The 17,548-nt window shown below is 39.5% G+C and overlaps 1 protein-coding gene across 2 annotated transcripts in view; it reads right to left on the minus strand.

The window, feature by feature from the left end:
- Positions 1-1,287: 1,287 nt before the first annotated feature.
- BTBD7 (BTB domain containing 7) overlaps positions 1,288-17,548 on the minus strand; it is a 51,354-nt gene continuing 35,093 nt past the window's right edge. Inside the window, exons 4-12 of one of the 2 annotated variants that reach the window (XM_085225527.1) lie at positions 17,239-17,447; positions 16,043-16,118; positions 14,217-14,377; positions 13,842-13,985; positions 13,497-13,610; positions 11,901-12,090; positions 8,875-9,053; positions 7,296-7,724; positions 1,288-6,189 (exon numbers count right to left, since the gene is read on the minus strand). In XM_085225527.1, the coding sequence (XP_085081653.1) occupies positions 5,374-6,189; positions 7,296-7,724; positions 8,875-9,053; positions 11,901-12,090; positions 13,497-13,610; positions 13,842-13,985; positions 14,217-14,377; positions 16,043-16,118; positions 17,239-17,447 (2,318 nt within the window). In that variant the 3' untranslated portion in view covers positions 1,288-5,373. The remainder of the gene's footprint in view (positions 6,190-7,295; positions 7,725-8,874; positions 9,054-11,900; positions 12,091-13,496; positions 13,611-13,841; positions 13,986-14,216; positions 14,378-16,042; positions 16,119-17,238; positions 17,448-17,548) is intronic. The other variant, XM_085225528.1, reaches the window with a different exon arrangement.

The following is a 17,548-nucleotide window of genomic DNA, read 5'->3' on the forward strand; positions in this document are numbered from 1 at the left end:
TCCTCTGCTTCTGTAATGAATTATAAGGGCAGAAGGAGGACAGAGGCAAGGGCTGTCCTCAGTTTCATCTCCGAGTTCAGATCACCCTGAACTGAAACCCTGCATTTTGAAAAATTTGCTATTCTCCCTCTAGCATATATATTTCAATGCAAAACACAGCAACAGCTACCACGGCTCAGGTGATAGTACAGCAAGACTCAGCCCCAGCATTCACTGTGCTCAAGAAATTAAAGCGAGTTCAGTTACAGGAACTTTGTAAGTTGGAACAATGAGATACTACAGCTCTAGTCTCACACAAAGTCAAGACCGAAGCCAGGCATTGCCCATTTTTGGCATCAGCCTACGCTAAGCATAGATTACCTGAAGTAATCATCAACTACTTGGGCACTGCAGCAGACAATTTCCCTTCCAGACTTTGAATCCAGGTGCACGTTCTTCCAAAAGGCCGTCCTCGAGGTCTTCCTTGAAGTTCAGCTGCTGTTGTGAACATAATGCTTGCAACAATGAAATGCAGGTTTAGGAAGTTGCCTGTAAAGCTCATCTTCCTGGCTGGGGAGGGGGAGGAAGATGTCAATTAGTATTTGAGATCACACAGTACTTTTCCTCCCTGCCTCCCCCTCTTTTCTCCCCCCATTCCTCTTATGCCAGGACTTCACCCAAAGTATGTCATGGTTGTACATCAAAGAGCGTAGTCAGCATTTTCACCTGCTGGATGACATGCTTCTAAGACTTGTCATCTCTTTGAAGTAGTAAAACACAGTTGTTCCTGTGAAACAGATTTAATGAAGATCCAGCTGACATGGGATAACTGCAATTCAAGAGAAGAATGCTGTGTATTTAATTAGTCTTTGGCTCTAAGAAAATAAACATCTTCTAAAACAAGGGTTAAGTCTGGCTGCCTTGCCTATGAATAGTCCTATTACCACCGATAGTGAATAGTCGCAGTCAGTTAAGCTCTAGCCAGAACTCGCTGAAATATCTCACTAAAGTTCATTTATTTTCCTGCCATGTCTAGAAAGATGCCACTAATTTTAAATTCTTTTTACAGTGGTTTGAATCATATCCTTGTTCAATGAGCATGTAGCTTTTTTCCAGAAGGACAGTCAGACCTTGTTCTTCTTAAGAGCCTTTCCCGTGACAGGGCACCTTCTGGGTTGTACCTCATCAGTGCCCTTCCCTGAGCTCAGAAGTCAGCAGGGTCAGAATCACATCAACAGGCAGCCTCAGCTACCGCTCAGCAGCAGCCTGCCAAAGCAGTGCCTAACATTAAGAAGCCACACAAGCACGTTCTATACAAGCCATTTATTTGAAATGCCAACTATACGTAGGATAAAGTCAGTGTTACATGCTTTCTCAGCAACAGTAGAAAAATAGAACCAGTGAAAACCTTTTTACAACTGTAATGGTACTCAAAAGAGAAATGTATTGTTTTACAATGTATCACACAAGACTAGAATTCAAGTTTGGAGGTACCTAAATAAAAATACTATTTTTTCTTAAAAAACACTATGTACAATTGAAGCGTAAACAAGTTTTACAAAGTACTGGTTATGCAGGTTGTAGAAAAAAACACTTGCATAGGACATGAAGTCAGTTTAAGAAAGTTTTTCTGAGCCTTTAGCATTGAAGGCACTTGACTTTATACCAGTAACAACACAAGGACAAGAAACAGAACTGTGACGCTGCAGAAGGCAAAGGCTGCCTCCCAGAATACAGAGAATCACAGAAAACCCAAACATGGTTTTACAGTTTTATCTCAGCTGTCCCCTGCTTTTAGCAGAGCTCAGCACCACCTCTACCATAGAAGCATATAATTATTAGAAGGAATAACAGTGCCTCAAACAGCACGTGTATGCTTTCAGAAAACCCCAAACCAAAAAACACATAAAGACAAATGTTTGGGACGTTCTGGGACCCAAAACCAAGGCTTACAAGTAAGGGTGGCCACAGCCTTAGCTTTCAGAAATGAAAAATATAACAAGAAACTGCCCATCAACACAGCAGTTATTAACACACAACCACGGTAACAATAAAACATTTCAAAGGAAGAATCTGTTTCAGGAATTAAGTTATTTGTCCATATATTAAGGAAAAGAGGAAAGGGTCAGGGAAAGTGGAAAGAAGTTTTTGCATGTTGCTCACTACATGAAAGTCTGAGCTCTCTGTTTAGTAAAATAAGGAACACAAATCATCCTCGTCTAAGAAAGCTTAATGTTCATACCTCTATCCTAAAGCAACGTACAGTCACTAATCCACAACCTCCACCAGATTTGTAGGAGGAAAACATGTCAATTTCCAGCCTAATCAGAAAGTGCTTCATGTAAACAAGGAGCTTTTGCACCAAAGTTTCAGTAGAAAGAACAACAAGAAGCAGGTAGCATAGGTACGTGTGTTCTGCGAGCAAAATACAGGAAAACGAGCTTCTGATTGGTGCTTCCGTGAAGAAGAATAAAGATGGAATGCTCCCTCCCTCCCCCCCGCCCCCAACCAACTAGGTAGGAAATTCCACCCTGGACTACAGAAACACAATTCCAGTAATTGGACAAATCCTTCTTTTCAACTTAAGAACAGCCACCATTAGCTGTCACTTTCCTCCTAACTCAAAATATACAAGTGAAAACAGATTGTCTTTTTGGCCTGATTGTCTTTTTGGCCTCAAAAGGACTCGCCTTTTCTTCTGCACCTACTTTTAAATACTTTATTCTCTCCTTAATACTGCTCAGCTCCTGAGACTTCAGAAGCAGTTTTGTATTCTAAAATGCAGAGCTGTCCTCCATTCCAGAAAGGCATTTCTCACAGCCGATTCCAAAGCCAAACTAATCTATTACTTTCCTCACATCATAGCCTCAAAACTTCTCGGTCTGTATCAGCCATGCACCCACAAATTTCAAGCTCAGGAGTTAAGTCTAGATTTCAGTCTCTCCTCAGCCCAGGCACACAGAGCCACAAACTACTATGGATCAAAGTAGTTTCTTTCAAAAGTGTATTTATGAATTCTAGGTGAAAGCAAGTTATTCAGGACAGCTGTTCTCAGAAAACTTACTAGGATGTTTTAGCAGTCAAGATACCAACATATGTATGATGCACATGCAGTGAGTTTCAGGTTCTGTTATGTGATGAAAATTAATGCTTTTAGTGCTCAGGAGCACGAGACCAAAGTGTCTGGTTAGAGCTACAAAGTAAGACAGCACTGTGCTCAGTCTTCAGAATAAATCCAGTGAGTCTCAGTTCTTAACCACAGGAGCACTGCTCCCCCCCAGCACCTTCTGACATTTAACAGTATTCTACACAGCAGCCCCACAGAGGTAATATGCACTGGTGATGAGGCCAGCACTCATTTTAACTGTGGTTAAAAAAATGGTTTAAAAGAGGCTAATGAAGGAAAAAAAAAAACAAAACATCTCTCCTCACCCACAAAGCACTCACATGACCTGCACAGTTCAGCTATGTTTCTCCTCCAACCCTACACTGTGCCTTTCAGGGCTGTACCTTGAAAAGAGCATCTGCAGAGCTTTCATAGAAGCAGAAGGCATACATATAGAGGAGGCATTAGGATTTATTGGCTCAAAACCCCACGTCTTCATTTCTCTACAAGCTATCTGGTAATTCTGGAATGCAATATTCAACGTTTCAGCAAAATTGTTTTGGGGCTGGCAGGCCTTTCAAACTGTAATAAAGCAAGATGTTTAAGAAAAACTGCCATCCGTTAAAAGTAAATCTGCAACAAGATTTCTTGAATGGTATTAAGCATTTTGAGCTGGTTAGGCAGGAAGCAGCCTAACCTTGATTAATCTTGATGTATATTAGGTCATACTTCAGATTAATGTTTTCAGCTAATGAGAAATTCCTCACTAGAGAAGATGCATTAAAAATATAAATAAAATTTAAAAACTCACACTAATCAGGTCTTCACCAGTAATCATTACACTGCAGTGGCACCAGATCCCTACCCTACATGCAATGAAGCCATGGGAAGAACTAAGCAGTAAGTACTAAGGAGAATACACTGAACTACAACTGTCACACAGCTGCATTGGTGAATCTCAACCCAGTAGGAGGGAGCCAGCCCCAAATCCTTCCTTCTTTATATGATAGTATGAGATGAATCTCATTTCTGTTCTTTAAAAAAAAAAAAAAAAAGGTAAGAGGATGAGAAATGTAATTTAAGAGTGCTAAAACTTCACACACTTAATGCTAGAGTAGTTACTCTTCACTATGATTTTTTTTCACAGAACATTGGCAATTACAAGTCAGCAATACTTCAGATCAGATAAGGAACACTGAACATCTCTAAGAGTGAAGCCCTTTTTTAAAATCATAGGCAGGAGAAAGCAAGGCAATGAGCAGTCACCTCAGCACCTCTGGTGGAGAGAGAACCCTCTCAACTGGAGAGTTACTATTCAGGCAACAGCACAGGATACTATGCCTTGACTTACTGACACACCGGGATTTAGTGTGAATCCTCAACTCCTCTGTTAACTTACTCTCAGGTAGGGGGCAGCTGGAAGAACAAGTTATTACTCTCCCTTTTACAGTATTTCTAGATTCATTTCTGTGTGGTCAAACAAACAACTCTAGTCTGGCTAGTAAGTGCTTTTTGCTGATCATCAAATTCTCTGTAGTTAAGTGTGAACCACAAAGAAAACAGAATCAGATCTTGGTGAATTTTACTGGTACTTAGACTCCTGAATATCAGCTTGGTTACCTGAAATCTCATGTATAGTTCTTGGGGTGAACTTGCTATACGGTAAGACCAGCTGCCAGAGCCTTTCAAACAAAACATTAGACTGGATTCTTGGTGTAGTCATAAAAAAAAAAAAAAAAATCAGGAAGATTTCAGATCTAAACAAAAAAATTTAACTAAAAATGTAGTGTTTTGATGTGCTGTTCTTTGGAATTCCTATAATTAAAAAATAAACACATTGTTGCTATCTCATAAGAAAATACATTTCATAATGTGCAGCTCAGTGCACATAGGGAAGTGGCAGGTGAAAGGGAAAATGCAAAAAGTATGAAAATACAGTCCTTTAAATGTGACAATAAAGTTTAACAGATTAGTACAAAACTAATACACTAAAATAGATGTACAGGTGCAAAAGGCTACCAGGTTGTAGAAAAAGGTACCAGTTTTTTCTTTTAAAGGCTTAATTAAATTTGCTAAGAAAAAAATGGTTTCCCACAAAATAAAACCCGAAGCAGCATTAAATCTGATAGCATGCCATCTGTAGTAAAGCAATGTATGTACAAAATAAAAGGATGAAAGTGAATTTATCTGCTGGCATGAATGAATTTGTCTGACAGAAGTCAGGCCAAAAGTTGCAAAGAATGGGAAGATTACAACTCTTAGGCACAGAGAAATAGTGGAGGTTGCTTTCATAGGGCAGATTTTTTATACAAGAAGTCTGGTTTGTTTGGAGACCTCCTTCCTCTGCTCACTGCATCTTCCCTTTCCAAATCCGCACTTCTCTGTGTTCCATGTTCCAGAGGCTCATCATCTGCCATTCTCCTACTGGCTCTCTCTTCTTGCATTTCAGAGGTGTATGCAGAGTGAGAAGGTCTGTTGGAGGTTAGCCCATAGGTTAAGTCAGTTTCCATTTTTGTTCTTCCCCTGATGTGAACTGGGCCATTACCAGCATTTTCCTGGGTAGCCAACGCCAAGTCCAGTCGCTGGGGAGGTTGTTCTAAGACATCGAGGTATATTGGCTCATTCTTTTGTCTGTGTTGATGTCCATCCTGGGAGATCAGGTATTCCCTCCTAGAATCCTCTTGCTTTTTAGGAGATATCTGGGAAGGTAGATAAGCTGGCTTTAAGCCACTCGGTGATGCCTTATTGTGGCTATACAAATCTGGGCCATAATATATGCCTTGTGAAGGCAAAGGACTGTGCCTGGTTGGTGCTGGAGTGGAAGGTCTGCATGCAGCATTAGAGAAGTCATAGAAGTCAGGATATTCCTGCTGATTTTCTCGAGCATCTATTTTTTGCTCTATTGCATGTTTCTTTCGAGAAGTAGGCATGTGTCTGCTCTGAATACATGAAATGTGCTGGGGTGGACCAGGCCCTACCTCTGTAACCGTCTGGCTTAGCTCTGTATCGACAGTCAGCTCTGGCAGTCTTCTGTCTTTTAAAGACATGGCTGACACCCCCATTGCAATATCTGGCATCAATTCATTTAGCAAGGGCTGAGTGCACTGGAAAAGAAGAAGAAAATGGTCCACAAAAATGAAGCAGCAAAAACCAAACAAACTAGTTAGGATAGTTCCAGTAATTCAAAGTTACATTTTCTTAATCTACCTTTGCCTAGACCAATCTTAGCCTGCAAGTTTTTCTACACTGTTTAAAGAACACATTTTCCAAACTCCACCCTTCTGCTAGCTTAAGATAACCTCTTATTTCATTCCTTTCTCCTCTAAGCTATTGATGAACATACTCAAGTTTATATCAGCTCTCACAGCAACATCAGTATATGGCTTCCTCACTGAAGTCTGTATTGTGCCCAACCCCCAAAAAAGATGCCTATGCAACTAATTAAACCTGTGAACAAAAAAATAGCTAAGTTGAAGTTAAATATTTTAATCTAAAATACAGGGGTGCAATATATTGAAAATGATTGCTGAAGAAAAAATAAATTCATGCTTCCATTCAGAACGCCTGATCTAATCTGGATTTAGAGAACAAGCTTTCACTATGAGAGAAAATGCACTGAAATAGTTTTCTCACTAAAGAAATGAATTCACAAATTCTTTTTACTTCTTCCTATAACTTCAAAACTCTCAGTTCAGTATCCGAGATAGTTAACTGTTTTCATTGTATTACTATTGCATAGTATTATAGTTCAGCAATTATGCTCTAACAAACTTCTCCATATCTACAGTTACCAATTTCTGCTTGCCTATTCATTTTAAAATGCTTTCTACATATTGTCCTTCACAATCTCCATAGATTCCCTTTATACACACCTGTTTAGTTTGGGGCTGCTTATCTGTGAATAGCCAAAATATTCTCACTATTTCTACCTCTGAATTACAGCATACAGTCCTCTACAGAAGTTCACATGGAGCAAACTACGTTATTTCAGAAGCTTTACAAGCCCTATCTGCCCCTCCAAAATCACTCCTGCCCTTGGAGCATTCAATCTTCCACAGATGACACTTCAGATGCAGAAGACTTTGGTCCTCACCTGCAGAGATGCTGCTGTTTTGACTAAGTCAAGTGACAACATTGTGTGAACTCTCTCCACCTCCTCTCAACAAGCTACTTTGAACTGCCAGAGATAGGGAGAAGAAAATATACTTACTGCTTGCTTCTCGGCTGCCATCACTGCTGCTGCTGCAGCCACAGTTTGTCTCCCCAGGCCCGTAGTGTTAGTGCAATCGGGGGGGGCTGCTTTCACACTGGGCAAGTAGACAGGAGGTGCAGCTTTGGGAGCTGTTCGGGAGTGGAACAGTGAATGGTTACATGGGTAAGAAAAGGACCGGGAGGGATGTTGACTTGGCACCCTTTGTTTCCAGCCCACTTTGAACTGGTTGTGAATAGGAGTTGCTGGTGGGTGGTATGGAGGTGGAGGAGGGGGCAATGGTGGATGGAAGGCCACAAAAGAGTCCAGTTCTGTAAACAGGGTTTCTGCAGTGGGAGTACTGTTCACGCGACATCGTCCAGACTGTCTCATAGTCAGGAGTGGGCTTTCATCCCCAAACCGCTCATCAGGAAAGAATTTGTGAGGATTCTGCAAAGGAAGAAAAACCATCAGTGACACAAGCAGGAAGTCATCCAGAAAAAGTTCCTATGTGTGTCAGTTCCAGAACTCAATCGACTAGTGCTGTACCAAGCAAATTTGCCACAGGAAACCTCAAAGCTCAAGGCAATTACAGCTGCCGTGGATTATTTGTTATTTTTAAAAAAGGCAAGTGGCATCAGATCCACTACATGAAAAAGCTGACCAACAAATGCAATTTGCTTCATAGCAACAAACAGAAGTGGCACTTGCATTTTCCAAGTCCTGACATGTTCTATGCAGATCTACTGAATCACTTAAGCTGCTTTTTCCTGATTCCAGAAGAGATGAATCTAATCCTCTAGTCATGCTTTGATTAGCCTCAAGAACTGCCTTTTGATTATCAAAAATGCAAACTGTTCACGTTGTTCTCTGATTATACACCATTTACGGAGTCAGATAAATCATACCACTCTTTTTAGAAAGTTATTTTTTCAAACCTTAATGATTCAAGTTTATAAAAACAAAAGGCAAGTGACAAATACAGAATCTCAGGAAGGAGCAGCAAGCCACTCACATGTGAACATCACCACTTGCATGCTGAAGCTATCCTACAGAAACTATTTGCCAAGTATCTGGAAGCAGAGCAATAAACTAAAATTCTGTAACATTTCATCACATACTTCCAAACGAGGAGAAGAATGCCAAGTCAGTCTTTTCCTAGAAAATAGCTTTTCAGAGCCTTCAGTTGAAAAGAACTAAGTCAAATACTCCTGGTGCTTCCTTGGAGAAGTAGGCAGTGTACATTAATGCTTTTTATCCCACTTCAGAACAACCCTTTAATCTCAATCTACTTGAAATATGAGATTTGACTTTGCTTCCAAGATCTGTGGCAGCAGGAACAGCCTGAACGGCAACAACCTTTAAGAAATAAATATTTATAGATTGTACCTATACATTTATGAAGTCACATCGCTGAACACAACAGTCTCATTGTAGTTTGCACCTGGATGACTCTAAAGTTAGAGTTATTTTAAAGCATCAAGATGTCGTCCACACACAAAAATAGCTCTTATTGCAGATTACACATTCAAGTCAACTCATAGTCAGAACAGATCCTGAATCAAATAATTTCTGATCTTACTACAGCAACTTTCCATACCTGCAGAAGTTCAGCAGCAGCATCAGAAAGTCCAAATTCCCGCAGCACACGAATCTGAATCTCATAACTGACTGTGGCACCCTCCCCACAATTGAGAGCGTACGCTCTCTGCACCTGCTCAGTGTGACGGAGCTCCTGCAGCCGTTTGATCATCTCCTTCACAACAAGCAGACTGGGAACTGGTGGGACAGCAGAGAACAAAATTGGGGATAACAGATTACTTTTAAAACTGAGAGACACCAAGTTCAATTACAATGGTTAGATTGAAATTTGAAGGAACTCTAGGATGACTAAGCCTGTCTTTTTTTTTCCTTTTTAAAGGAAAACATTCTGCCAAGCAGAGTTCAACTTGGAACATCATTATGGAATATGTATACATCACACAAAATGTACACTGTTTTTCCAGCTTCTGCTGGAGTGAACCACAAATATAGCCTTCTTTTTACCCTTATAATGCAGGAATTTTATGATTTGAGGTAGAGGCAGGATGTCAAACAACAACTGACTGTTCCCTCATGAATACTACTGGCCAAGAATTCACTGATTTTTTTTTGGCATTCTTTATACTTCTAGTGGAATTCTGTAATCACAAGACCACAATATCAGTACGTAACTACAGAAAGAGCATTTGAAAAAAATAATTACACAAACTATGCCAACATAAACCTGTTCAATGATGATGTTTTATGCACACATATTGAAATCATTAAACGAAACCTTTCCAGAAGGAAATCATATATAATTTGGGGGTATTTATGCTGTTGCAAAACATTCTCATGCCACTCTTCACTGCTGTTTGATGACAAATTGTATTTCTTTGTGGTCTTTCTGTCCTCAGAAAAAAAATGTGCCTATCAAGAAAGAACACAGGTCCAGACCGCTGAATAAATAAGTCCCGTCATTTGACCTCTTACCAGCTTTACAGGGGCTACAAAGTACCATGACCACACGTCCATAGTGAAAGCTCATAAAAACTAAGCAGATGAGGCAGCAAAAACAGTGCGAAAAGACATCTGCGTTACACAGAAGGAAAAAACCCAACACCACAGCACTACAACTGTTCCCGATTTCACACAGTTCACATTGCTGCATGTAATAGATGTAAGTAGTGCAAGTTTACTTTTTCCCTTCCAAATTGAGTTCCTGTACTATGAAAAAACTATCAATTCTATCTAGTCTTCACGGCTCGTAAATGTATCCTTTACTCTATGCTCCATACACCTCAGCTGTTCTTAAAAATCCTGGCTTGGCAATCAGATGTTAGCTATACCCAACATTTTACAAACACTGAAAAACAAACAAACAAGGATTTCAGAGAAGTTTAATTAGTTCTCCATATTAATGGGCATAAAAATCATCTAAGTTTATCATTAAAAATGATAACCCAGGAGGTTTTGTTTGTGCTTTTTTTGTTGTTATTGGTGGTGGTTTATTGTGTTTTTTTTTTTTTTTTAAACAATTATTCATGTGAAACATACAGAAGGGATATTACATATACATGAAAAATACAGCTTGGGTGCAGGATTTCTAATCCAAGCTGAAAATGCAAAATACTAAAGGAAATGCAATTACCTGTAAAACCTGTTCAACCTTCAGCAGAATTTGAACTCAGAACAGCGTTGCAACAGAAGTACCAGGAGAAGCTGCCAATGTCCTTTATGCAAATAAAGTCAATTGACAGCAGTACAAGCAAGATGCAAGCAACAGCTGGAGAATGCCTAAACTGCAAAGCAGCTCATGTTCCCAGAGCCCAGACCAAGAGGCACAAAGCTGATGATGCTTGGTTCTCCCTTCAAGAGCTCCCATGCAGCATCTGTGCTTCAAGGACAGACTCCTGTACAAGTTAAGGGTCTGGGACATGGTTGAATCTCCTCAAATCAGCTCTCATCTATCCTTCCTGCCTCAAAGAATTGGCAAAACAACCAAATCTTTTGCATAATTAGAGAACAAAGCAAAGCAGGCAGTTACGTGACAATATCCATGCTCCAGCTACTGGCTGGGCTCGCAGCTCACATCTATGCTCAAATCTAAGGGCTGACAATAATTCCTAAATATTACATAGAATCAAGCTGCAGTGGAGTTTCCAATTGGCCAAGATGCATCACTGCCCCCCAGAGTCACATGTTTTTCTGACCACAAGAGCTTCTGCAAAATGCTGGAGACTTCTGAGAAATCATTTCCTCTGTCAGCTTCTCCAGAAACCAAGATCTGGCAAAACTTTGTCCAAATCACATCTTCCAATTCAGTTGGCAGTTCACAGATGAAAATGCATTTTAAGTTACTAACTACACACAGAAAGATACTTTGGCAATCCCACTAGATACACTCTTTCAGCTTGACACTGAAAGACCAAATACATAAATGACAATGTATCACAATGACTCTGGCTTCTCTGTGAGCGTCAACACCAAGTAACCTAAAGTACCTACACATCCACCTAAGAAAATTTACTCTGTTGCACAAGGAATTAAGTTGGTTTGACTTTAAAACCTCAAATAGATGTGGTAAACCAACAACAACAACAACAAAAAAACATGTTCTGAATGCCTACTTCAACATTTTTTCTAGAAAACTGAGTCAAGTTGACTGTTCTACAGGTTAAGGTCCATCTACCTTTTTGATTTTAGAAGATATCTAGCCACTTTATACCCTTCTGGATCATATCCATCTTGAAGGACTGGTATAAATCTGATAACCAACCACTCCGAGAACAGAGAGCCAGGGTCCAGCAAATATTCTACAGTGAATTTAACTAGTCCGAGGTTTTTCAAATTGCTCAGCCAAAGCAGGTAGAAGTACTACTCCTTCCAGTAGCTCACCTTCTTACAAAATGTATGTGGATGGCATAATAAATAATCTCAGAGTAGATCAATTCAGAAACACTACTGCTGGGTGGAAAGAAAATACTACAGAAGTGCTTCTCTCTGAGGAGATCGTAGCATTCACACATTCGCTTTCCCCTGCTCCAAAGCCCCCAACCATTCACAAGAGATCAAGCAGAGTTACCAGTGATCTAGCAGCCTTACCTGGGATTTCATTGGCTATGACTGAAGGAGGACTGGACTGGTTAGTACTAACTTGCTGGTGGGTAATCATATGACAGCACTGCGGCACCGCGTTGTTTACCATGTAAAGGGTATCTGGCACATTGGACATTCGGACCATCCGCAAACGAACGAGATCGGTTTGTTCCACCATCATCTCATCCAGTACTGACTGCAACGACAGCCATTAGAGCCCTCGTGAAGGCATTGCACACATCCACCAGGACCTTCTGCAAGCACTGCCCCAAGGCCACCTGGAGCTGCTGCAAGCACAGCTCCAAGACCACGTGTCTAAAGCAGGTCCCCAACAGTATCTGACACATCCACATCATTTTCTACTGTAGTTTCCAGTCACTATTAGCACTGGCTTTTCAAAGCTAATAGTAGGCTGGTGAATAAAGTTTGGGAAGATTGCTTTGTTTAATTTGTATGTGTCAAAACGAAAATATTCTTCTCAAGGCAAATCTAAATGCTCCCTCAGACGGTTATGGTTCTCAACTCTCTGTACCACTGAAAGACAGAACCTTGAAAATGAGATGTGTTTCCCTTAGATGTTTTAAACAAGACAAAGGGATTTATGCACATCTTTGAATAAGGTTCTTATTTAAGCTTATTTTTCAAAAATAAGGTGAACAGAGGGAAATAAATTAGAAGTCACTTATCTGAAGCTTTTGTACTTCTCAGTAATCAAAATGAATAAGAACAGTTACCAGATAGTAAACAAGAATAATTCCTCTAAGCTTAAACAACTAATTATGCTTCTTAGAAAAATAACAGCAAAATGCAATGCTATCAGAAACAAGTTGGACTCCTGACCAAAAAGACATGTAGAATGAACTTGAAGATTATTGCTAAAGCACTCCCATAACACACACTTGAAAACTGAGCGTCAATATTTTTATCATACATTTTTAAACACATTTCTGTTAGTTTTAACAGTCCAAGGTACAAAGCTAAGTTTTTAACTGGCTAGTTCTCCTTTGTTCCTTTAGTGCCACCTGGTGCTCTCTCATCTGTGCTCAAAATGCAAAATAATTCTTTTTCCCCTCTCCTCAAAGAGGATGTCACCATTCAAACTTTAGAAGGTATTTTCTGTCTTAAGCACAGGGTGAGAGATCTGAGAGCAGTGTTCAGAGTTTCCAGACAACGTGGATGTGCACAGCTTCACCTTATCCTATTGTTTGGCAGTCACCTGCACAGCTGGGACTCACAAGCTCATGACCTAAGATAGAATTGCTTCAAATAATTAGTAGGCCATCTATAAGGGTCCCATTCTGTCAAACAGAATATGGCACGGGCTCTTCAGTTTTACAGTCCTCATACAAGATATTGAATAAGGAAACCACTGTGTGAATGAGACACAGAGGACTGCAATCAAGTTGGACACAAGATATTTATTCCACTTCGCACAGGACTGAAAGAATTCTGGTTCTGATTCAAACAACAAAACGGATTATTGGAGTCCTCTGCCCAGTGGAATAGAGGTTCTCCACCTAGCTCCAGTGGGAGCTGGGGAGCCTGAAAGACCTGGCACCAAGGTTGCTGAATAGCTGCAGACTGGGACTCTCAGGCTCTCACCTTGCCATCCGCCTGCCAGGTGGGCTGCCGAGGAGCTGGGCCGGCAAACTGGCTGGAAACCAGGGAGGTTTCCCTCAGAACGCTGCTTTGTTTCCGGTGGAATTTCATCAAGATCTGTCTCGCAAACATTTCAATTTCGACAAAAAAATATTTTGTTGAAATTTTTCTGATCAGTTCTAGAGACTTGAGCCTGATGATCAAACTTGTAAGTCTTGTTAAATTGAAAATGTTAGTATTTTAGGCCAGTACATGCAAAGAGAGACAAAACACACCAAAATTTTTCCCTGTTCACAGAACCCCCTGATGACTTCAGTGTAACAACAGCCAAAAGTTAATGATGATTACCTTAGCCTCCTCCACATACGGTGAGAACAGTCTCGGCCGCACATATATTCCAGCATTTTTTTGTCGCAGCCAGGCATTTGACTTTCCACCTTCTGATGTTGGTAGCATGTCTGAAGGAGGAGTACTAATCAGGCCTCTCTTCATCTTGGAGAATGAAGACAAAATTTAATGTTTTATTAAATAAAAAAGAACTTGAAAGAAATGTATTTGTTGCACTGAATCCCTAAACCACTGTTTTTTGTATTTTTGTTTTAGTTTTCTAACAGATTTGAAGTACAAAAAAATGCAAAAATCCATGTAACCTTGCATAGACTTCTGTAGAATCCAAAATACAAAGAAATGAGAGATAATACTTGTATGAGATGACTGACTTACTGCATCACTCAGTACTTCACTACTCATGGGTAAGATGTGCTCTATGCGGACAAAAGGTAAAAGTGGAGACAGGATCTCTCTCAGTTCCTCAATGTCAAGATCTCTCCTCTTCACGCCTCTTTTGTTCACACTGTGAGCAGTACCACTCAGTAAATTAGGCTCTGTAGAAAAGAACAAAAAAATAGTTATTTCATACAAGAGAAATGTCTAGATAAGAAATCATAAGTTATGTGGCTCATAGGAAGTTACAGAAAATTTAGAAAAAGCAGCATTTCTCAGTATTGTCCCACAAAAGTGGTTCACACATTAAAATTTGATACAAAGCATCAGCAAAGTCAGGATCAGGTTATATGACCACTGGCCATTTGTACAGCTGTCATGTTCAATGTGTAAGCCTGAAAGAAACACAAGAGTAGCATTTGTGTTCCATGTTCATAAAGCTTTACCTAGAACTATGCTACAAAAATGTTTGTGTCTTGCTGTAGTTTCCCCAGTGACGCTCTTCTACAGCGCCTTCCTTCTTCCCCACCAGTTTTCAGAAACCAATTTTCTACAAATTAAAGCCTAAGGAGACTGCTGGGATAAATTATCCCAGCCTCAAAGGAATAAACACTTCAGTAACTGCAGCGTCACAACCACTTAAATTGCTCTCAAGTTCATAAGCCATCAATTTATCCAGGAGTGGAATATCTTTCTGAAGACTGCATAATGACACCATATGACATTCTGGGATTTCTTTCCCCAAGTAAATACCTACTTTTACCTGTATTTTAATTACTGTGCCCAACCTGAACTTGACTAACTTCAGTCTGTGAGGAAACTTGTCAGACATTCCCCATTCAGTACAGGCAGCCCAAGTTCAGACCACATTTTTAGTGTTTTCCAATATTTGACTGATATCACCACACTCACTGTTGCAAGCATCTTACATTTAAATAAAACCATGGGACTAAATTTGGGCCCTGTCTGACAGAATTTGACAGATTTTATTTCTGCTTTTGTGCATCACATCCCAGGAAACAGAATGAGCTATTTACTTAATGATCATCACAGATCAGGAAGCTGCAAAATTACTCCAAACAAGCAGCTATGCCACCATTTCAAGTCAGCTTAACTTGCTCCATTACATTCCAACCATGTATAAATCAAACATGTAAAAATTTGTTTCAAAAACAAAATTCTAGTACTTAGGTCACTAAAAATCACATCATTCAACTCTTTTTGTTGTTGTTGCATCTCATCCAACACATCCATGACAAAACAGCTGTACTGCAAGCAGTAACAGCAGATTTCAAAAACACATTAAGCCACAACCATCTTATTCCCCACTCCTTCTCGGGTAGGTAGGACAGAGATTGCTCTTAATCTGTGAGATTTTTATTATCTCCAAGGATGAATATTTCATAAATTCTCTGGGCAACCTGTTGCACTGACTCTTCTTTGCAGTTAAAAAAAAAAAAAAAGGAATTAATGCCTCATGGCACACTCTGAAAGGATGAGAGGCAAAGAAAAAAGCACGGCTGCATTTTCTTACTGTCATAAGACATGTCAGACATGTCTTATGACAGTAAGATTCCCCCTAAGCCCATTCTTCTTGAGACTGAGTTACTTCAGCTCCTTCAGAATGTCTACGCTTTCTTTTTTTTCCACTACAGGATAATTCATCCTTTTCAAAAGATTCTTGTGCTCATCTAGTTTTGACTACACTATGAGCAGCAGATTTCTCAGATTCAAAGTTTTCTTAGATTACAGATTACCCAGAATAAGGCTTTAGAAACATTATGGTTTATTTGGTTTGACAGCACATGACTAAAAAGTATCCTCACCTCGGTCTGCTATTCTCTTCATCAACTGGTGTTCTCCCCATTTAATTAGATATTTTAGAATATCTTGTTCACTTGCCTGGTAGAAAGAGAAAGTCAGTAATCCACATATGATCAGTTTAAATGACACACATACAGACACAAATCTTTCATGGTTAAAAAGAAACAACTGCAGCAAAATAAGTGTTTTATTTTATGTCTCTTAATAGTACTCGTTCTAAATATTTTAAGGAGCACTACTGATATATCACCACTCTGTTTCCTACATCTAGGTCATTTACTGAATCCTTAGGAAGAAAAAAAGTATTACATCCAAATGACAGATTCAAAAGGTGCAATTCCAACACTGGGCATTGGTCAGATTTTCTATTTAATGTTACAAATTCAGTATCTGCACAGCCTGAGAAGTTATAGTAACTAAAATCAACTACATGATGACCTCAAGCATATACTAGTCAAAGAACAACTGTAGAGGAAAAACTCACATAGATAAAAAATTAAGTTTGTTTTCTAACAAATCATTTTAAATAACCTCTAACACTCCATACTTTAAAAAGCAAGACCAGGACAGATCAAATTTAAAGGGTCCAATATTGTTTATGCTAAATTTGGTAGCCATCATTAAAGATACATTCATCGAAGAGGTGGCAGCAAAAAAATTCCCACAAGTTTTCCATTAGTCAGTATAGTTTGCTGTCCCTAAACCCACACTCACTGAAGGAGCATTACAAAGCAGAAAGGAAAAACAAATTGATTCCACAGCGCTTGCAAGATAAGACATTTTTGTCTCCCCACTTCTGAATTTATTAGCTCTCACTGCCTCTAACTAGGATATACATTGTAGCAGTATAAGTATTATGACTACATAATCATTATTATTATTTTTTTAATAAAACACTTGAGCATGTAAAGAAACGTTAAGTTCACAAAAGCTTTACTTAAACTAATTTGCATCTGTTTCTAAGCTATTACTAATCTCTTAAGTAACAGCATATAACATCAGCTTGGGTTGCGTTACAAGCCAAGAACAAAATAGTTTTTCTTATTCACTACTTCAATTTTACATTTTACTTCTTAAAAAGTAGTGCTTATGTACAAAGCTTTTGACTAATATCTAAGGTTACTCACAAGTGTTTCTGGCAGTGGCACAACATATCCTGCCTCAAGCAGAACCAGCTACATTCTGAGCTGCAGGTTACCTGTAAATAGTCAGACTGAATAGCTGTAAGCAGGTGGTCCTTGCTTAGTTCATAGAAGACATCTGAAGTCATGACCTGGGTAAATTCCTCACAGAGGAAATGCAGTGCTTGACGATGAACCCACTTCGAACCGTATGGCTGAGAACTCCACTTCAAAATGGCAATTAAGGTGTCTAGAGAGATGCTCTCAGCAATAATATCTTCACAGCCTAGGAAACAAAAGCGAAGCAAAACAAATCAATATAGCTGTTATAGACGCACTTACATCCTGAAGTGTCAAAATATGTAATAAAAAGGATTATATAACTCC

The sequence above is a fragment of the Meleagris gallopavo genome, chromosome 5, assembly GCF_905368555.1.
Source record: "Meleagris gallopavo chromosome 5, MGAL_WU_HG_1.1, whole genome shotgun sequence".
Taxonomy (NCBI): domain Eukaryota; kingdom Metazoa; phylum Chordata; class Aves; order Galliformes; family Phasianidae; genus Meleagris; species Meleagris gallopavo.